This window comes from Cherax quadricarinatus, chromosome 56, assembly GCF_038502225.1.
Source record: "Cherax quadricarinatus isolate ZL_2023a chromosome 56, ASM3850222v1, whole genome shotgun sequence".
NCBI lineage: Eukaryota > Metazoa > Arthropoda > Malacostraca > Decapoda > Parastacidae > Cherax > Cherax quadricarinatus.
Window position 1 is genome coordinate 2,072,561 of NC_091347.1, and position 19,499 is coordinate 2,092,059.

The 19,499-nt window shown below is 39.8% G+C and overlaps 1 protein-coding gene across 2 annotated transcripts in view; it reads right to left on the minus strand.

Moving 5' to 3' along the window:
* Nucleotides 1-569: 569 nt before the first annotated feature.
* Nucleotides 570-19,499, minus strand: part of LOC128700644 (fructose-bisphosphate aldolase) — a 56,667-nt gene continuing 37,737 nt past the window's right edge. For both annotated transcript variants that reach the window (XM_053793914.2, XM_053793913.2), the window contains exons 2-7: nt 17,373-17,583; nt 16,678-16,797; nt 15,547-15,792; nt 15,175-15,357; nt 14,381-14,629; nt 570-6,043 (exon numbers count right to left, since the gene is read on the minus strand). In XM_053793914.2, coding sequence (XP_053649889.1) covers nt 5,948-6,043; nt 14,381-14,629; nt 15,175-15,357; nt 15,547-15,792; nt 16,678-16,797; nt 17,373-17,576 — 1,098 coding nt within the window. In that variant the 5' untranslated portion in view covers nt 17,577-17,583 and the 3' untranslated portion in view covers nt 570-5,947. The remainder of the gene's footprint in view (nt 6,044-14,380; nt 14,630-15,174; nt 15,358-15,546; nt 15,793-16,677; nt 16,798-17,372; nt 17,584-19,499) is intronic.

Consider the following 19,499-nt stretch of genomic DNA (forward strand, 5'->3'; position numbering starts at 1 on the left):
TTGTAGTAAATTTATAACAGCAAGACATTGGTGAACAGGCAATTAGCAAGAAATGAGTGGAAAAGCAATGTAAGCAGCTTAATTACTAGTATGTATAACATTTTGAAAATAAAATTTAGAATTTTCGCTGTGTAATGTGCAGTTGAAAATTGTAATCCTCGTGTAAATGTAATTCCTACACTTCTGGAAATAAACCTTTGAAGCTGTTATATCTGCTGACCCCACAGTAGAATGCTTGTTGATATCCTCTTTGTTCTAATGAAGTATTCCATATTAGGCTGACAAATTTTATTACCACATATCATGGGGAGAGAGGAAAGGGGTAAGTCATAAGAACCCCAATGGAAATAAGCCACAATGCTTGATTTTCTTGGGGTATCCTTGGTTATTAACACTGTGAAGTTATATTGTAGCTAACAAATTCATGCTCAAAATGACTGAGAAACCTCCATAACCATGATTGTGTGATGTTAAGGAATAAATTAATTTGAAGAAGAAATTGTATTTTAATTCAGGGAGTATAGTAGCTATAGTGTTTTCAACTACATGGAAAATAAAATATATTAAACTTTAATTACTGTAGTTATATTCATAGTTTCCTGTACATTCTTCTTAACCACATTGTTGTCAGAGCACTGACAAAATTTTATATATACATTCTCCTTACCTTTTATAACTTGCCTCTAACAACAGTGCCCCATTCCAGCAGACATTTCCTTGTACATAAAACTTGCAGTTCATTATGTGATGAATGTACAGTACATTCACCTCATAACATACATAAATATGTAACCTGTTCCCTCTGGGCAATGTGTAATCTCTTGTACATTTCAGTTACCTGTAAGTGTTAAACACTTCTGAAGGAACAATTGAAATATTTACTAGAAAATTCCACATGTTGATTTAACTGCCTGATAAGTGAAGTATATCCTGCATAGGAAGCATATAATATAAAAAAAATAATTGAAGCAATGAGGAAAAGATATGCACAAATAGTAGGAAACAAAATATTATATAGATGGTAATCCTAATATTTAAAATTAAGACGTGATATTACAATAATCAAAATATTAGACAGTAAAGAATAAATATTAATGTTCTTCGTACAACAGTGAACTATCTGAGGTTTGTTCACATTGTTTTGAGGAAATAAATTTTGTGAAGAAAATGTTATTTACAAGTTACACTATATATATTGGACTAAAACAACAAAAAAGTTATGTATTTTATTAATTTAATTCTTGCATTCATAATTGACCTCTTCTTCATTCGTTCATTCTCATAAATTAAAATGACAAGAGAACCATTTGCTAAAAAATATTCAATCTATTTTTTTGGTAAAATCTAGTTATAACATGACTTTTATGCAACCAAACATGTTATTAAATTGTCTTTTATAAAAATTGCAATTTTCTGAAAAGCTCTTGTTTCATGAAACAATATGGTACAAAATGGTATTAACTTACATTCAGTAAGTGTGGTTTGACTTAATTTATTTGTTGTATCTCTGGCTATGCAAATGTAGCTTTTTATTTACTTGATTTGAATTCCCTTTAACTAAAGTAATTGTATGTACCCAAAGGTTTTTAGCTTGGTAGATAAGTGCTACCCTTAAAATATAACTGGCTGGTATGAACTTCTGCATCAACATTGGTGTGAGTGGACATTTCTCTCTGCCTTGAGCATCAGTAGCAAATTAGGCCTATTTATTTCATGGAATGCTTGCTCTCCTTATACCTTCCTGGAGTGGTATATTGGTTAGGGTGCCAAACACCCACTTTTTTTCTGTGCTTAGTACACTACTGTACATAATTAGAGAAAATCCAGTTAGAGAGTCAGGTAGGGTATAGGTACCTCACTCTGCCTGGGTACACTTGAACTTCTTTGAAACGATTGCTCCCTTTTCTTTTTCCACTCAGATATTTGTAATATTTCCTTCCCAGATAGATATATGCAATATTTTCTTCAGATACAGTACCAGGGCTTGTAAGTTGTGGTGGCCTTTAATAACCCCCAATGTTAGTCACAATATTTAGTTACAGTCAGCTATTTCAAATGTTTATCTAATTTGAGAAAATATTTGGCTGAGCCTGGCTAAAAATGCAAAGAATCACAGTAAGAAAGTTTTACATTTAATACTGAACTGTATTCAATACTGCTTAGATACTGTTTTGAGACTTAATAATTAGTGGAATATTATATAAAACTTAATCTGTTAACCCTTATTTTAACCAAAAACTACACAATACAATCCTGTTAACTGTCATCCTTGATTACAAATGCTTTAGTTTTCTATTAAATATTACTTAACAGCTGAATATTTTATTAGCAAAGGGTTCACATATAAAAATATGACAATTAACAATATACACATTCCAGACCAATATACAAATGTACACATCACTTGCCGCTTGTGCAGATGCTTGTTCCATAACATGGAGCAACATCTGATGTCTGTCTTTTACCTGCTTCTTCCAACTGCCCTTAGCAATACTGTACTTGTAACACTGCACTATATATGAATACAGTGGACAATGTACAATTAAAATTTTCAGTGCTGTAGTTTTATTGCAAGGGACTATATATAAAAGGCTCAAAGATCAAAGGTAAAAATATAATTAATATATTTATAGAGGTATGTCTCCAGTATGCTGATGGGTTTACTGTACTCTAATATTTTAAGTTATCAGTGAGCCTTTTATTAAATTCACAGAAGCTAATACACATAAGATGCAAACTGGCTCGTAAGTCATCTAAAGTATATATGTATATATATATATATAGCTTAAAAATTACTGTCTACCTTTGTTTCCATTTGCAGGGCTTAAAATTCTAATTTTTTTGGGGTCTTATAACTTATTTATTATCCATTATCTAATGTCACTCATGTTTCATGTAATTTCTTCCTTTGCATTCCATTTTCATTTCATCCTCCTTATAGGTATAGCATTTCTTCCAACTTAAACTTCTAAATGTCACTTAAAAAAATGCATTAAAGAAGCAGCAACCTGATAAGCTTTAATTATTTTTAACATAGGTTACTGTATATTTTACTGCCTCTCCTCACTTACCAACGGAGTTCCATTCCTAAGACCACGTCGGTAAATGAATTCGTCGCTAATCGAGGAATCACCCTTTACTGATACTTCAAAAATGTCAAAACCCAAAATTAAAACATTCAGTTTTATGTTTGTTGTGAAAATCCTTTTAATCCATTCATTATTAACAGTAATACAACATGAAATAGGTCAATAACATACTTCCGAGGTACTATTCTTGGAAATGTTCGCATAGCTGATTACTTGGGGAAAAAAAAAATTTGAGAAAAATCACACTTTTTTCAGTCTTTGCATAGGATGAGTGATCTATAGTTACCCTTCAGTGCATAGCGCATAACATTTTATGTAATGGTCACGGTCACTTGTTTTTGTATCCCTCCCTGCCCATCCTTCAATACCTTTCCATGTTTCTACATTATTTATCATGTTTCTACATTATTTATGTTATACCTAATATTATTCTGGAATAAATATGATTGGTAGACAACCTTTATTGATAGTAATAGTATAATTATACAATATTTTATAGTGCCGAGAGACATACCTCTCTGTGCGTCACACTGATCGCACCTTCTCCCTCTTGTATAGCTCTGCCCACCCCCTAATACGTCTCCATATAATGTCAGTGTTTATTAATTTGTGTTTCTTTATCATGCTTCTGCATTATGTATGCTATACCTAATATTATTCTGGAATAAATATGATAGGTAGATAACCTTTATTAATAGTAATTGTATAATTATACAATGTTTTATAGTGCCGAGAGACACACCCCTCCATGCATCATGGTCAATCATGAGTTACTGAGACACTGCTCGCTTCTCTTTTTCTCTCTCTCTCTGCTATAGCTCCGCCCACTTTGTAATGATGCCAAGTGGTGTATTAAATACGTATATTAGAAAGAAAAAATATATTAAAATGAAACTCCAACTTGATAACTATAATTTGCATAAGCTTACAGAAAAATAGCTTAAGAACCTGGCAACATTTTGGTATAAGTATCATCTTTGTACCATGTTTCTAAAGAATTAGTCATTTTACAAAAATTATTTTTATGACGCGGGGAGTAATATACAGTGGTACCTCGAGTTTCGAACAGCTCCCAGCTCGAACAGTTTTGTAAGTGTATTTTTGGGGGTCTGAAATGGACTAATCTAATTTACATTATTCCTTATGGGAACAAATTCGTTCAGTATCAGCACTCAAACAGCCTTCTGGAACAAATTAAGTTCGTAACTCGAGGTACCACTGTACATCTGAACATGTAGTGAATTTTCAGAATTTTTTCAATTTTTTTAAATTTTTCTAATACATAAAATTCACCATCTAACATCGTTACGAAGTGGGAAGAGCTATAGGAGAAAGGGAGAGTCCAGCAGGAGCATTCAGTATCTGGCGAGTCGTCATGGGTGTTGGATACCAGCCGTGGCAGTAATAAAATGTGTAATTACGCTGATATTAGTAATAAAGGTGATCTGTCACAATTATTCCAAACTGTTATCAGAAACACAAGAAATACCCTAGAACTGTAATAGACATTGAAATGCATAATATATGCCATATTATGTGAATGGGGTAGGCAGCAGAGGTTGCCGCAATGGGATAAGATCATAAGATAGATACGTTTTCTTGTCTGTACCTCTGGTCTATTATTATTATAATCAAAAAGAAGCGCTAAGCCACAAGGGCTATACAGCACCTCTGGTCTATAATGAATGAAAACGTGTTTACATCAGGGCAAACACTCTTAGATCACTCTTATCACAAGAGAAAATGCAAAATAGCAGGATTTTTCCAATTTTTTTTTCTGAGTCATTAAGAAAAGGTTAAACTCAGTGAACAAGGTATGTCGATGGTAATAATAATAATTTACAATAATAATAATAAATAATCGCTCTGGAGCACCTTCAATGTCATACGTATTTCATATACGTTTGGTAGCCAACGTTTACAGCACTCCAGAGCGATTACTATTATTATTAACATTGACATACCTTGTTCACTTAGTTTAATCATTTCTTAAGATGCCACGATACACTGTGAATGTAAACACAGACAAACACCAGCTAACCCCTTTACTGTGAACTTCTTTTGTACTTCTTCCATTTTCCTGTTGTTTTTCCTCTTTCAAGTGCTTCTGCACTTCTATCTTCTACTATGGGGTGCACAATAAAGTACAAACTTGTACAAATATGTAGTCTTGGAGACTGTGAAAGCTAGTGTACCAAGTGGCTGTAGGAAGGAGATTGAGATGCTGTGCTGCCTGTTCATGACCCAAGTTCTCGTACAGTATACAACACAGACTCGTCTGAGAGCCTGTCGTAACTCCAAATTGTCAGTAACCGAGTACGTCGGTAAGTGAGGGGAAACTGTATCTCTTTTACAGGATCAGATAATCTTCAAATTCAGCTACTCTTCCTTGGATTGGTTAACAAATGAAAACAAAGATATTTTTATGTTAGGTCTTGTGAGATTCTGGAATGGAGAAAACTAATATAGTACAGTACTTCAACTTTTCCTCCGTGCTATCCTCCTAAATTTCATTACAGTATAGTGACTGCTTTCTTACTGGAGATGTTAGCAGAAGCAAGTAATTTCAATCCTACTTATAAAATGCATACAGGTATTTCATTCTGACTTGGTATGAATATTTAAACTCAAAGTTTTACAAACAGCATTTAATAGACAGGTACAATAACAGCATCACAATCAAAATTTATGTAAGATTCTGTATTACAGGTGATGCCTCAACATTAATTGTTTGATGGTGAAATTTCTCTCCTTTACAACATTTTGTTATCATGATAAAGCTAATAAATAATTTTACATAACCCAGTAAAATAGATTGAAGCAACAAAACTTTTCATGATTCTTTCGTAGTGACTTAATTAATAGGCATGGTCCTTGATGAAGAGTCCAGTGTCAGCTGCATAGCCCTTGCATGTGCCCCATTGGTAGATACCCTGTGCTGCTTCACTGTTAGCCTGCAATGGAAATGATAATGCTGTACATGGAAAGAATTTTGATCACACATGTTATGCTGTACAATTTCACTTACTCATTCAATCACTGTCTTGCCAGAAATGTATGGACATCACAGCTCAGATGGCACTCGAAACTGCAGCATCCCCACCCTTCCTTGAGAGTGCAGGCACTATATTTCTACTTCCAGGACTCAAGTCTGGTTAACCAGTTTTCCTGAATGCCTTCATATTACCTTGCACACACTCAAACAGCATGGCAGTTCATAAAAACCACTTGCCTCCACTCACTTCTATCTAATGTACTCGTACAAGCTTGCTGAATGTCCAAGCCCCTAGCACTCCAAACCTATACCCTCCCTCTCTCTCTTTTCAACCTTTCATGGGATGATCCATAACCCTCCTAATAATATCCCCCCCCCCACCATCCACAGGATTTATAAACCCTTCTAGTCATCCTCTTTTCCTTCATTTTCTAAATGTCCAAACCACTTCAACAACCCCGAACTCTTGAGTAATATTTATGGTATCCCAACACCACCTACTCTCCTAGCCCTGAATTCTCTGCATGATGTTCATACCACACGTTACCCTCCAACACAACAACTCCATTGCCACCAGCATCGTCCTTGCTGCAATGTTTAAAACCCATGCTTCACACCCATTTCCTCTTCAAGGGGGGCTCCTTGGCGTGGTGAAGAGGCTCTTGGTCTGAGGAATTAGCCCTGTCGGTCTTCTTCCTCAGACCGAACCTAATTACCCCCCATTCTCCCCTCCCCTATCCCATCCTCCCCATCCTCCCCTTTTTCCATTCCTCCTCCTCCTCCTCACCCCTCCCTTTTGCCCTTCCTCTTTTTAGCCTTCGTGATTTCTCCCACAGGCGCGCTAGTTCCTAGGTAGGGGAAAGGACACCGGGGTCGATCCCATTCCGTTGAGGTTTCTTGGCGGTGGCGTAGTTTGCCGTGGAATCTGGATTGCCTAGGGATGTCCCGATCCCTCTCCGGTATCCCGGAGTAGCTTTGGGTGTCTTTTGGGCGACGGGTGTATCTCTGGAAGCCACCTTTCGGATTCCGGGGGTGGTGGCTGAAGGAGGTATGCTTTGTGGCGGATATCCGGCCGCCCTCTCTTTTGTCCACCGAGGTAGCTCGGCAGATGTGAGGTTGCTATCCCGGATTGCTGGTTTACTGGCATGAAGGGTAGGGTATGGCACGGGTTCCATGCTGCATCTGCACTACTAGCGGTGTCGAGTCCTCTTGGGCGCGGAGGGAGATTTCCGGCCCTTTCATTCCTCCTGGGAACTATTCCTCCCCGCTCCCCCCTTTTTTTATTCTTTTTTTTGTTTTTATTTTCTTTTCTTCTTTCTTTTTTTTTCTTAAAAACAAAAAGCAAAGGAGTAACCTAACCATGGCAGCCCTAGTCCATGAAACCACTACCCCCGGGCCCCTTCTTGATACCGCACCCCATTCTGACCCTGCCTTGTGTTTAGACCACTCTTCGGACACTCCTGATGCCCCTGTACCTCTTGCTGGTGCTGTTTCCTCACCCGCTTCAGGTACCGGGGCTTCGACTGACTCCTTCGATTTGTCTGAACTCCGCTCTCCTTTGACTATGCTTCCGGCTTCTCCCTCTACGGTACGGCAATTTTCGAATCGCCCACCCATTTCATGCCGGACCAACTCCGGTCCTACTCCTAAACGCCAACGTCAATCTCCTGATGATGCTCCGTCGTTACCTTCCCATTCTACTCGGAAACGACCGACACGTCAAGCACTCCCTCTCCACGCTCAGTTTCGGACCACACAATGGACTAAATTCTTTACTTTAAGACCAACTTCTTCTTCTGCCTACCTTTCTGACCATAGTATTGCCAAAGCGCTCCTGCGTCATGTTGGCAGAGATATTTCATTTCACGCTCTCAGGAGCGGTACGCGCATCGTCACTGTCCAGAATGCTACCCAAGCTCATGATCTTTCTCTCCTTTCGAATATCGATACTACTCCTATCACTATTGAAAAACATCTTTCTCTCAATTCTTGTAGTGGTACTGTCATTCTGCCCCATACCATAGTCCAACAGAATTTCCAGTCATGTGGCAATGACATTTTTGAACAGCTGGAACTCCAGGATCTCCCAATCCTCAAAGTAGACACTTATGTCCTTCCTGCCCGGGGGCGGAGACGTTACCCTTGCAATGTGGCTCGTTTAACTTTTGACAGCCGAGAACTCCCGTCCTCTGTATATGTCGCGGGACATCGGTTACAAGTTCGAAAGGTGATACCTACACCGCAACAATGTAGAAATTGCTGGCGTTTTGGTCACCCAGCGAAATATTGCAGATCTATGGCCGAATGCCCAGTCTGTGGTGCCGACAACCATTCTAATACATCTTGCAGTCAACCTCCATCTTGCCTTAATTGTAATGAAGCTCACCCTTCGTACTCCCGCCGTTGCCAGGTCTACTTAAATGAACGTGAAATCCGTTGCCTCAAAGAGGCAGAAGGTCTCCCTTATGCTATGGCAGTTACTCATCTCCGCCTCCAAGGGAGACTACCCCGTGTTTCTTATTCTCGTGTTTCCAAACATCCCCCCACTTCTGGGGTCCCATCTTCTGCAGCCTCCTCTGTTGTTACCCCTCCCATAGCCATTACGGCATCTAATCCTTTTGCTGTCCTTGGCTCTGACGTCCCGACTACAACTCAGTCTGTTCTCACATCTTCGCGTCCTTCCTCACAAGCCCCAGTATCGACAAGACCTCGTACGACACCTAATACCAATCGCCCCTCTACTCAGAAGTCCAAAAAATCCACATTGCTCAAATCTTCTTTGCCCCTTCCTTCCCTTCTTCCACCTCCACACGTTACCTTTCCAGTCTCTGTACCTAGTTCTTCCCCTCTCTCTGGCTCTATTACAAGTGTGGAGATTCACCCTCCTCCTCGTACTATGCCTTCCACCCCCGTCCCCTCCCAAGTTTCTCCCTCTTCTGTCACCTCCCAGGTTTCTACCTCTTCTGTCCCCCCCCACACTTCATCTCCAGTCCCTTACACTTTTCCCTCCCCCTCTACTTTGGTACAGTCCATTACTGTCCCAATCTTTACTCACCCTCCTCCTCCTATCTCCAATATGGTTTCCCATACATCTTTGAATTCAGAAACACTTGAAGCCATTTCAGAATATATTGCAGAGACTAAACCTTCAATGGACACTGATTCACTTCCTGTTCCTTCTCTTCCCTCTCCTCCATCTTCACAACCCCATTCTTCGCAACGCTCCGTTCCTTCGCTACTTGAACATCTTCCAATGCCACCACACGTTGACTTTTCTAACCCCTCTAGTCCGTAGGTGCCTTTACCTACAGATTCCTGATATTTTCTTCATCGCCAATCATGGCCTATTTACAGTGGAATATCCGCGGCCTCAGGGGTAATCGGGGTGAGCTTCAGATGTTGCTTTCCAGGTTTTCCCCTGTTGGTGCTTGCTTACAAGAACCAAAATTACACTCGGCTGTTTTCCAACCTATCTCAGGCTATAATTTATTGTATTCTTCGGATCCTTTCTCAGATGGGACCTTTAATGAAAGTGCCCTTCTTCTACGCAATGATATTCCGTACTGTCAACTATTTGTCCATACCTCGCTGCATTACACTGCAGCCCGTATCCACTTGAATAAGTGGTTTACAATATGTTCTTTATATCTCTCTCCTTCTCGAGCATTTTCTATCCCAGACTTTGCCTTTCTTGTTTCATCCTTACCACCACCACTTCTGTTACTTGGTGATTTTAATGCCCACCATTTCCTCTGGGGGGGGTCTCATTGTGACTCACGTGGCATTCAGTTGGAGGCTTTTCTTGCCTCTCACCCCCTCCATGTTTTAAATACGGGTACTCCCACCCATTTTGATCCTCGTACTCATACTCTCTCTTGCATCGATCTATCAGTCTGCTCTTCCTCCACAGCACTAGACTTCACCTGGTCTGTTCTACCAGACTTACATGACAGCGATCATTTTCCGATCATTCTTACTTCTCCTTCCTATTCACCACCTTCCCGTAGCCCTCGCTGGCAATTTGATCGGGCAAATTGGGATCTTTACTCACACCTCACTGCTTTTAGTGAGGTTCCTTCTTCATCCTCCATTGATGAGCTCCTACACATCTTCTCGACATCAGTTTATACCGCGGCTTCTCATTCTATACCCCAAACCTCAGGCAGGCATTCTCAGAAGTGCGTGCCTTGGTGGTCTCCTGCTTGTGCTCGTGCAGTACGTTTGAAACGTGCTGCATGGGGCAGGTACCGGTACAATAGAACCGCTGAGAGACTTGTTGATTTTAAGCAGAAGCGTGCGATCGCTCGCCGTGTCATCCGTGAAGCTAAACGCACTTGTTGGCGAGACTATGTTTCCACCATCACCTCTGCTTCTTCTATGAGTGCAGTCTGGAAAAAAGTGAGGAAATTGAGTGGTAAATACTCTCCTGACCCGGCTCCTGTTCTACGGGTCACTGGTGTTGATATAGCAAACCCTCTCGACGTTGCCATTGAACTTGGCACACATCTGGTCCGTATTTCCCGAGGGCTCCATCTATGCCCCTCGTTTCTTTCCTCAAAGTCTTCCAGAGAGTTAGTACCCTTGGACTTTTCTTCTCTCGGAGAAGAACAGTATAATGTGCCTTTTACACTTCAAGAACTGGAGGCAACGCTCTCAGCTTGCCGATCATCGGTAGCTGGGCCTGATGACATTCATATTCGTATGTTACAACATTTACATCGGTCAGCCCTTGTAGTCCTCTTACACCTCTTCAATCTTATTTGGGCACAAGGAGTTCTTCCCCAGCTGTGGAAATCTGCCATTGTTCTCCCTTTCCGCAAACCGGGTACTACAGGACATGATGCCTCCCACTATCGCCCCATCGCTCTTACAAGTGCAGTTTGCAAAGTGATGGAACGCCTCGTAAATCGACGTTTAATGTGGTATTTAGAGACTCACAACAGTCTCTCCGCTAGTCAATATGGCTTTCGTAAGGGTCGTTCTACCATAGACCCCTTACTACGCTTGGATACGTATGTTCGTAATGCCTTTGCGAATAATCACTCAGTTATTGCCATATTTTTTGACCTTGATAAGGCATATGACACAACTTGGAGGTATAATATTTTGGCCCAGGCCCATTCCTTAGGCCTCCGAGGCAATCTACCATCCTTCCTTAAGAACTTTTTAACTGACAGACATTTCCGTGTTCGAGTCAATAATGTTCTTTCCCCGGACTTCGTCCAAGCTGAAGGTGTCCCTCAGGGATGTGTTCTAAGCACAACACTTTTTCTCCTTGCTATGAATGATTTGGCCTCTGTTCTTCCACCCAATATTTGGTCATCACTCTATGTTGATGACTTCGCTATTGCTTGTGCAGGCGCTGACTGTCACCTTATTGCAGTTTCTCTCCAGCATGCGGTCGACCGTGTTTCCACTTGGGCCACCACACATGGGTTTAAATTTTCAAGTACCAAAACTCACCAAATTACTTTCACTAGACGCTCTGTTATCTCCGATCATCCTTTGTATCTCTATGGCTCCCGTATCCCCGAACGTGATACAGTCAGGTTTCTAGGCCTTCTCTTTGACCGTCGGTTAACCTGGAAACCTCACATTACCTCTCTGAAGGCAACTTGTCACAGCCGGCTAAACCTTCTTAAAACCCTTGCTCATCTTTCCTGGGGAGCTGATCGTCGAACTCTGCTTCGCCTACATTCAGCCCTCGTTTTATCGAAACTCGATTATGGTGACCAGATTTATTCCGCGGCCTCTCCTGCTACTCTCTCTAGCCTTAACTCTATCCATCACCAAGGCTTACGTTTGTGCCTTGGTGCTTTTCGCTCTTCCCCTGTTGAGAGCCTCTATACAGAAGCAAATGTTCCATCCTTGTCTGATCGCCGTGATGCCCATTGCCTTCGTTACTATGTACGCTCTCACGATCTACACAATCCTTCCATTTATAGAATGGTCACCGATATTAGTAGACATTCTTTATTCGTTCGCCGCCCCTGTTTGCTCCGTCCCTTTTCTCTTCGCCTACTTTCACTCTTGTCTTCCCTTCAGTTACCACCTTTATATGTTCATGTAGCATCTCACTTTTCCCTACCCCCCTGGGAAGTTCCAGCTGTTCGGGTCTGTTCTTTCTCACTCCCTTGCTCGAAAGCTCAACTGCCTACGGTGGCTTCCCGCTCTCTTTTTCTTGATCACTTCCACTCTCATTCTCATGCCACCGCTGTGTACACAGATGGCTCTAAGTCTTCAGACGGCGTCGGATTCGCAGCAGTGTTTCCGGACAGCGTCGTACGAGGGCATTTACTATCTTCAGCTAGCATTTTTACTGCTGAACTGTATGCCATTCTTGCAGCACTTATTCGTATCGCATCTATGCCTGTGTCATCATTTGTAGTAGTCTCAGACTCCCTTAGTGCTCTACAGGCTATACGAAAATTTGATACATCTCATCCCCTAGTTCTCCGTATCCAACTTTGGCTACGCCGTATCTCTACCAAACATAAAGATATTGTTTTTTGTTGGGTCCCTGGTCATGTCGACGTACAGGGCAATGAACAGGCAGACACTGCTGCGCGGTCAGCAGTATATGACCTACCAATTTCCTATCGAGGTGTTCCATTTCTGGACTATTTTGCTGCAATAGCTATCCACCTTCGCACCCGTTGGCAACAACGTTGGTCAACTCTGCTCGGTAACAAACTTCATTCTATTAAACCGAGCATAGGTTACTGGCCGTCTTCTTGTCATCAGTGCCGAGGTTGGGAGACCACTCTCTCCCGCCTTCGCATTGGCCACACTCGTCTTACTCATGGGTATCTCATGGAGAGGCACCCTGTTCCTCTCTGTGAGCAGTGTCAAGTTCCAGTATCGATTAGCCACATTCTGTTAGACTGCCCTCTCTATCAACGAGCACGCAGAATTTACCTCCAACGTCGTCTTCGTTCTCCTACTCTCTCTTTACCTTCCCTTCTTGCTGATGGACCCTCCTTTAATCCTGACTCTCTCATTGACTTCTTGACAACGACTGATTTACTCCACAAACTCTGATGATACTTTTCGCACTCCCCTCAGCCCTTTCTGGTTCAGTCTCTTGCTGCCCTTTACCCTTTCACCATCCACTGCCCCGCTGTTATCCGTAACCTGTTGCTCATCCATCTCCCTTTTGCCACCTGATGCCCTCGCTTCCTTCCTGCCCTGCAGCGCTGTATAGTCCTTGTGGCTTAGCGCTTCTTTTTGATTATAATAATAAATTCACACCCATTTAACAGTGTTGGTACCACTATACTCTGGCATAATTTTTTTTTTTTTTTGCCTTCACTGATAAAGTTCTCCAAAGATGCCTCAATGCAACACCCACCTTTTTCCTCTTCGTCAATTCTATGGTTCACTTCATCTTTCATAGACCCATCCATCGACAAGTCTACTTTCAAATATCTGAACTTATTTATTTCCTCCATATTTTCCCTAATGCAATATTTAATTTTTCTTGCCTAGCTTTTTTGTTACTTTTATCAGCCTGCTCTTTCCTCTGTTCACTTTCAGTGTCCTCTTACATACCATCCCAAATTCCTCTTCCAACCTTTGCAACTTCTCTTCAGAATCTCCCAAAGAATCATGTCATTCACAAAAAAAAGTAACTGTAACAACTCCCATTTTGTGTTAAATTAATTATCTTTTAATCCCACAGCTCTCCTCAACACACTAGCATTCACTTCTTCTATAGCCCCATCTATAAATATGTTAAACAATCATATTGTAACATCATACATCCCTGTCTATAGCCTAATATTACTGGAAAATAAAACCTCTATTTCTCCTACATCTGTCACACTGCTACCCTCGCCACCTTATCATAATCCTTTTCAAACTCCATAAATCCCAAGTACTTCATGACAGTTAACAGAAAGTTATAGTATAACAAAAAGCATTGAAACAAATTTGACAGATAACCCAAAATATCAAAGAATGTTAGTTAAAGTATCGAGTGGTTGAGGGACAATATTTGAAAGGAATTGATCAAAAGTTCCTTTCAAAGGGGGAGGTGTAACGAATGTGAAGAGTTTTTGATCTAAAGGGTTGGAGCTACCTTCTCTTTCCTTGGATCAATTGTAATGTATTCCAGAATTTAAAAATAATCCCTATAGGTCAACATATTTTTTTAATTTATTAAACTAATTAAAAGTAATCCCAGCACATTTACTTTTAAATGCATTATATATACTGCTTAAAAAGAAATCCCTAACCATTCACTTTTGAGTGCATTATTATTCATTAGTAACACAATAAATGTTCATAGATGTACCTTGGCACGCTTCAGCAACTCGTCCTGTCCACCCTTAACACTCTCATCCTTGCCACCCCATGCTCTAAGTACAGATGCCTGGAGAGCACGGCCATAACTGAAGGTAAGGGCCCAAGGTTTCTTTGCTTCCACACACTTATTGATAGCATCAAGATGAACTGAGGCCTCTTCTTCTGACTGGCCGCCAGAAAGGAATGTTACTCCAGGAACAGCAGCAGGCATGGTTCGTGAAAGGGTAACCACTGTTGCCTGTAGTAAAGCTTGTAATTAATATAAATAATTTTATTATAACTTATGATTTCTAGCTGATTTTAAAACCTCAAAATTAAGATTATTCTGATTTATTCTTATTGCAAAACATTTACCATTACACTTACATTATGAGTTTTCTGCCCTCTATAGGTAATTTTCCTCATTTCTATTGGTAATTCCAAATGTACTATATACATTCATCTTAGGTTATCAATGTGGTTCTTAAGAAAAAATGGTTATAAATATGACTATAATTTTTAAAGGGGTGGACTGGTAAGCCAGCGGAAGGACTAGGTCAGATGACCAAAAGCTCCAATGATGGATCATCTGACGACCTGAGTCAGGCAACACTTGTCCTGTTTCCTGACGAACTTTACCTAACCTAACCTGTGGTTCTTAAAGTGCATAGATGATTCTTATTATGTGGAATTAAGTAATGATGGCCTCACAAAGCTTAGTACAACTGTTATGAACCTGGAATGGGTCTACTGCATAAAGCAAGGACATCTGTATACTGATTACAAATAAGAATAAATTATTACCTTGGCAACCTCTTCTGGGGTGTACTTTTTAGGGCAGGACTGTCCAGCAGTGACCATGTTGGGCTTCAGCAAGGTACCCTCAAGGAAAACATGGTGGTCATTAAGTGCCTTGTAGACGAAGGCAAGGACAGTCTCTGTCACCTTCTGTGCACGGTCTAAGTCATGCTCACCATCAGGGAGAACCTGTTGGGAGCATTAATTAGTAGTTACTGGTAAATTACTATCAAAGTGTAACCCAGGCTAGTTTAGAGCTTTTTCCTTAGAATTTAATTTTAATAATGCAGTATTAATTTAAAAAATATATATAAAGTTAATTGAAAAGTTTTTGTAAAAGGTACGTATATCCAGTACAATACATTTACATTATCTCACCTCAGGTTCAACAATAGGAACGAGGCCATTCATCTGGCAAATGGATGCATAGCGAGCTAGAACATTAGCATTTTCAAGCATGCCCTGGTAGCTGGGGGTGTTCTTGCCAATCTTAAGAACACAACGCCACTTGGCAAAATCACAACCATCTTTCTTGTACTGAGCACAGCGCTGAGAGAGATCATCCAGGCCCTGAGTGGTGCTTTCTCCCTCAGACCCCATCAGTGGCACCACACCTTTGTCCACCTGTATACAGAAAGGCAACAAAAATTACATATATGTATACTATACTGTACTAATAAATAAATAATATTGAACAAAATAAGTGATCTGATTGGTCTGAGTCACTAGCATTATGACAGCCAAAAAATTAATACAGTAATAGTATAAAATCTTAGGTAATCAGTGATAAGCGCTAAAGGAACACTTAATCTTTTTGATAAAAGAGAGCAGCTATAATTATTTTTAATGCAGTGGGCATATCTTGCTCTCTTTCTAAAGTGTACAAACATGATCCAATAATGACCAAATGAACTGCAACATCATTATAGCTTTCACCTCAGAATTTCAAGTCAGGCTAACCAGTTTCCATGAATCTTATCAAAAATATTACCATGCTAATGCATGAACAAAAAAATATTGTATTCCCCTCAACTTCAATTTAACTCACATATGCTTACTAAATGCTTAACCTTACCCTTTAATCCATTACACTTTTTCTCCATTCCAAATTTATATATCCTTTTAATGAATCTATTTTTGATGATTAATTTATATATCCTTTAATGAATCTATTCTTCATGATCAATCATCTCAACAACACCTGTTCTCTAAACTCCCTTGTGGTTTAGCGCTTCTTTTTGATTATAATAATAATGTTCTCTAAATTACTGTATATTTTTCAAATCGCCACACTCTTCCTATTTCTTAATTCCATGTTCACATTACACTGATCTCCAATGCAAAATTTGGCTGCCCTTAACTCCTTCCTGCAGTATTTAAAAACCATGATTCACACCCATACAAAAGTATTGGCACATTTCTACACATTTCTGATACAGAATACATTTTCATAAATTTTTGATTGGTTAAAAGGTAGTATATTATTTAGTACTGTTGGGTTATATTTACCTTAATGCCAGCAATGATACCCCTCTCCTTGATGAGATTGATGAAGGGGGTTCCATCATCAGCTTTCTGGTACAAGGTCTCATGGAAAAGGATCACACCAGAAATATATTCGGAAATGGACTGGAAAAAAAAAAAGGGCAATGTTCAATGGATGAGTTACAAAGCAGTTGAAATAAGCAAGTAAATTTGCAATTACAGCCTTTAAGTAAAAAATACAGCTATAGTATTGTATTCAACATATGGTAAGTTTAAATAGCTGAAGGAAAGCATTGTATGAGAAAGTTAGACTATTAAGTTCACATGAAATAACTTGCCAATTAAATTTCAGTAATTAAGATGCCACATCAATATCATCAGATCAGTATCAACAGTAAATTATGATAAATACTGTAGATAAAAATATATGCCTGTACAGTATTACAGCATAAATTAGCTGAGTCAGAGCTTTGAATCTATATACGTATTGCAAAAATTTGCAAATGTAACTTATATGTTTTTGCACTAAATACAGTGGACCCCCGCATATACGAATACCAATATGTAAGTGTATTTATGTAAGTGCTTTGTACGTGTATGTTTGGGGGTCTGAAATGGACAGGGAACAAATGTCAGTACTGGCACCTGAACCTTCTACGTTAACTCCACTGTATTATACGTACTAAGAATTACTGCATGGTTTCAGTGTTGAGCCCTACCTTGTCAGTAGTAAAGAGAAGCTGACGATACTTGCGACGATTCTCATCAGTATTCTCTACTCCAATGTCAGCCAAGCGTTTGCCCATGGTGGAAACAGATTCATCAGCTGCAAGAATGCCTTTGCCCTTAGCAGTGATGGCATTGGCTATCCTGCGCAGCTCATCCTGGAGTGCTTGATCGGGGTAGCTGAAGTAGGTAGTCATGGTGGACCTATAGATGATAAAAGAACTTGTGTAATAAATTTGGTAATGTAGTCCTGTATTATCAGTTAAACTGATGTAAGATAATGCCATATGCATTTCTGAAGTCAACAGATGAAGACAGCTTTTAATTTGAATTTGAGGAAAAACACAAAATCAGCTGAGTGACATTCAACCCCATTTTACCTTGACTTCTGAACCAGCTCTCAGAGTAATATAAAATCTTGATCAAGAGAATGACTGATATTTTACTTATCTCTATCCAGATTCACAAGTTTCTTAATTAAGATGACCGACATGGAGTCTTAATTTTGAAGATTAAGGTAATAACTTAATATGTTTGGAATTCAAGAAACACGTCATTTGTTTGAGTATAAAAAAAAGGCAAACTTAATGACAAGAGAAAGAAGAAAAAACAAGGAAGGTACTGTATAAGACACAAAGCAATTATGAAACAGAGTAAAATGTTATTAGATCATCGAAATTAAAGAATGTAACAGATTTTTCTCAGAAAAAAAACAAAAAACAAAAAACAAAACGGTAAATAGCATCCCTGTTGAAGATGCTACTTTCAGAGAGGATGCCTATTACAAGCACAGGTACAATAGAACCATGGTACCTGGCTTTAAAATAGATTAACAGGTAAAGGAGATATCAAGAAGCATTAAATGCAAAGGCAAACACCAGAGGAAGCCTTTTGCAGTACTTATATATTGCCATTATCACTATGAATATTTACAGTTTGTATAATAGAGCTGTACAAAAGACAGACACCATACTGGTAACATAATGATACAGCAAAACTGAATACACTCACTTTTATGAGTATACGAGCCATTTGCTCATATACTCATTAAAAGAGAACCCAGTATGTGCAATCAGCAAGAGTTAGAAACTGCCATCCAGACCCTGGTGTACGAATAGTCAACTCTTCTGTGCTTCAACCCCTCACCCTGACTGGTAGACATTTATAACTGGAAGTTATTCACAGTATAGACATGGTCCATCAACAAATATATAGCAGTAATAAACTATTGTCTTTGGCTGATTGTAGAGGGAGTGCAAAAGGTGTTGTAATCCATGTTGAATAAAGGTGATGCACTCAGTGCATGCCCTTGTCTTGGACAAGGGATGAGGGTCTCTTGTTGTGGCAAAAAGGCTCACAATTCAAGGAATTGGACTTTTTCTCCTTATCCTTAGACTGAATATAAATATTCGTCCCCTTCTCTTTTTGGCCTCAATTGTGGGGATATTTTCCCTTTTGTGAAATTCAGCTGCTAGACAAAAAGGATAGCTATCAGCACTGTTCTAACAGAGCTTCTGTTGGTTGTGGTGAAGTGGTTAGGGCATTCCACCCAATGAAAACATCTTAGGGCATGCCAGGTGACCCTCCTTTCTGATAATGAATGTACTATTGGAGGTTTCCTGAGGATCTGGGAGTGGCAACGGCAGTGCACGAATCTGACATTCTTGGTGGTTTACCTACCACCATTTGTGAATAATAATCATGGGGGAGCACTAAACCCATAGGATTATACAACACGTGGGGGGGATGGAAGGTATTAAGAACATAAGAATGGAGGAACACTGCAGAAGGCCTACTGGCCCATACAAGGCAGGTCCTTATCAAAATCACCACTACCCAAGAATTTACTCCCTTACCCACAACACCAATCAAACCCAGCCCCTCCCACTCATATTTGTCCAATCTCTTTTTAAATCCACCCAAGGTCCCAGCTTCTATCACCCTACTCGGAAGATTGTTCCACGCATCCACAACTGTTCGAAAACCAGTACTTACCTATGGCCTTTCTAAATCTAAATTTAACTTAAATCCATTATTTCTGGTTCTTACCTGGTTCGATATCCTCAGTATTTTATTAATATCTCATTTGTTTATGCCCATCATCCACTTGTACACTTTGA